At 41.5% G+C, this 1,572-nt stretch overlaps 1 protein-coding gene across 1 annotated transcript in view; it reads left to right on the forward strand.

Moving 5' to 3' along the window:
• The window catches only part of LOC111644946 (receptor-type tyrosine-protein phosphatase mu-like), a 101,682-nt gene that overhangs the window by 94,134 nt on the left and 5,976 nt on the right, over nucleotides 1–1,572 (forward strand). Inside the window, exons 32-33 of the mRNA XM_087170317.1 lie at nucleotides 68–217; nucleotides 784–957. Of these exons, the coding sequence (XP_087026443.1) occupies nucleotides 68–217; nucleotides 784–957 (324 nt within the window). The remainder of the gene's footprint in view (nucleotides 1–67; nucleotides 218–783; nucleotides 958–1,572) is intronic.

The raw sequence follows: 1,572 nt of genomic DNA on the forward strand, positions 1-1,572 counted from the left end.
GGGTGAGGGGGATTGAGGGGGGATGATGAGTTCCTCTCTAAAGACATCTCCCCCGTCTGTCCACCAGGAGCAGTATGTCTTCATCCATGACGCCATCTTGGAGGCTTGTCTGTGTGGCGACACTGCGATCCCAGCCAATCAGCTGCGCTCAGTTTATTATGAGATGAACCGATTGGATCCTCAGACCAACTCCAGTCAGATCAAAGAGGAGTTCAGGGTGATTGATTATTGATTCATATTTAATCAGCTTCATTAATAATGAATTAATTAGACATTAAGAGCTGTAGGTTTATCAGTATTAATGAGTAATTATTGAAGTCTACACCTGGTCTACACTTTAATGAGTCGTTAACTAATGAAGTCACCAGGTATTAATATTATTAATGTAAATAAACCATCAGCTGTTCCTTAATGTTAATGAATCACTAATGAAAGATAATAAACATCCACCGTTTATTATCTCAATGAATGAAAATAATTTAATTAATAAATGAAAGTAATCCATTAAATGTGTAATTATAGATGTCGTTATTAATAAATGATCCTCACTCATTAATAAACATGTTAATAACTCACTAATAAACATGTTAATAACTCACTAATAAACATGTTAATAAGTCAGTAATGAAGTGTATAGAGAGTCAGTTCATGTCTTATAACTGGACCAGTTAATGATTTATTAATTATTAATTAGACCGATTCTACTGTCACTTATTGATTGATTGTGTTATGGGTATTGACCTGCTATTGATCTGATATTGATCGGTGTGTGTGCGTGCTCAGACTCTGAACATGGTTACGCCGACACTGCGCGTGGAGGACTGCAGCATTGCTCTGTTGCCTAGAAACCACGAGAAGAACCGCTGCATGGACGTGCTGCCTCCTGACCGCTGCCTGCCGTTCCTCATCACCATCGATGGAGAGAGCTCCAACTACATCAACGCTGCGCTCATGGACGTATGTAACACACTCCGGTCTGTTCTGGACCTTTCAGCTATCTCACATGATCTTCCTCTGCAGACAGACATGTAGCGCCATCATTGAAAACAGTTCACATTAATATCATCATCATATGTCCTCCTTTCATTTTATTTATTCTAGTTCCCATGATGCTCTGGGGGATCTATAATCTATAATCTATAATGCTGTGTGTCTGCTTTGGCTTTTATTGTGAAAAACAGAGGGTGTGTACAGGTGTAACACTGGACATATTAAAGGATGAAGGGACCCTGGAGTTAGAGTCAGGTCCAGATGTTTGTGCTGCACCTCTGGATGCATAAGGACAGACAACGAAAAGAAGGAAAATGTGATGAACTGTCCCTTTAGATGACAGAGAGAGACAGAGAGAGAGACACAGAGCCAGGGAGAGAGACAGAGAGAGAGACAGAGCCAGAGAGAGAGACAGAGAGAGAGACAGAGAGAGAGAGAGAGAGACAGAGCCAGAGAGAGAGACAGAGAGAGAGAGAGAGACAGAGCCAGAGAGAGAGACAGAGAGAGAGAGAGAGACAGAGCCAGAGAGAGAGACAGAGAGAGAGAGAGAGACAGAGCCAGAGAGAGAGACAGAGAGAGAGA

This window comes from Seriola lalandi, unplaced genomic scaffold (genome assembly GCF_002814215.2).
Source record: "Seriola lalandi dorsalis isolate HSWRI2012SDOR001 ecotype SW California unplaced genomic scaffold, Sedor1 jcf7180002054945, whole genome shotgun sequence".
In the NCBI taxonomy this organism is placed as follows: Eukaryota; Metazoa; Chordata; class Actinopteri; order Carangiformes; family Carangidae; genus Seriola; species Seriola lalandi.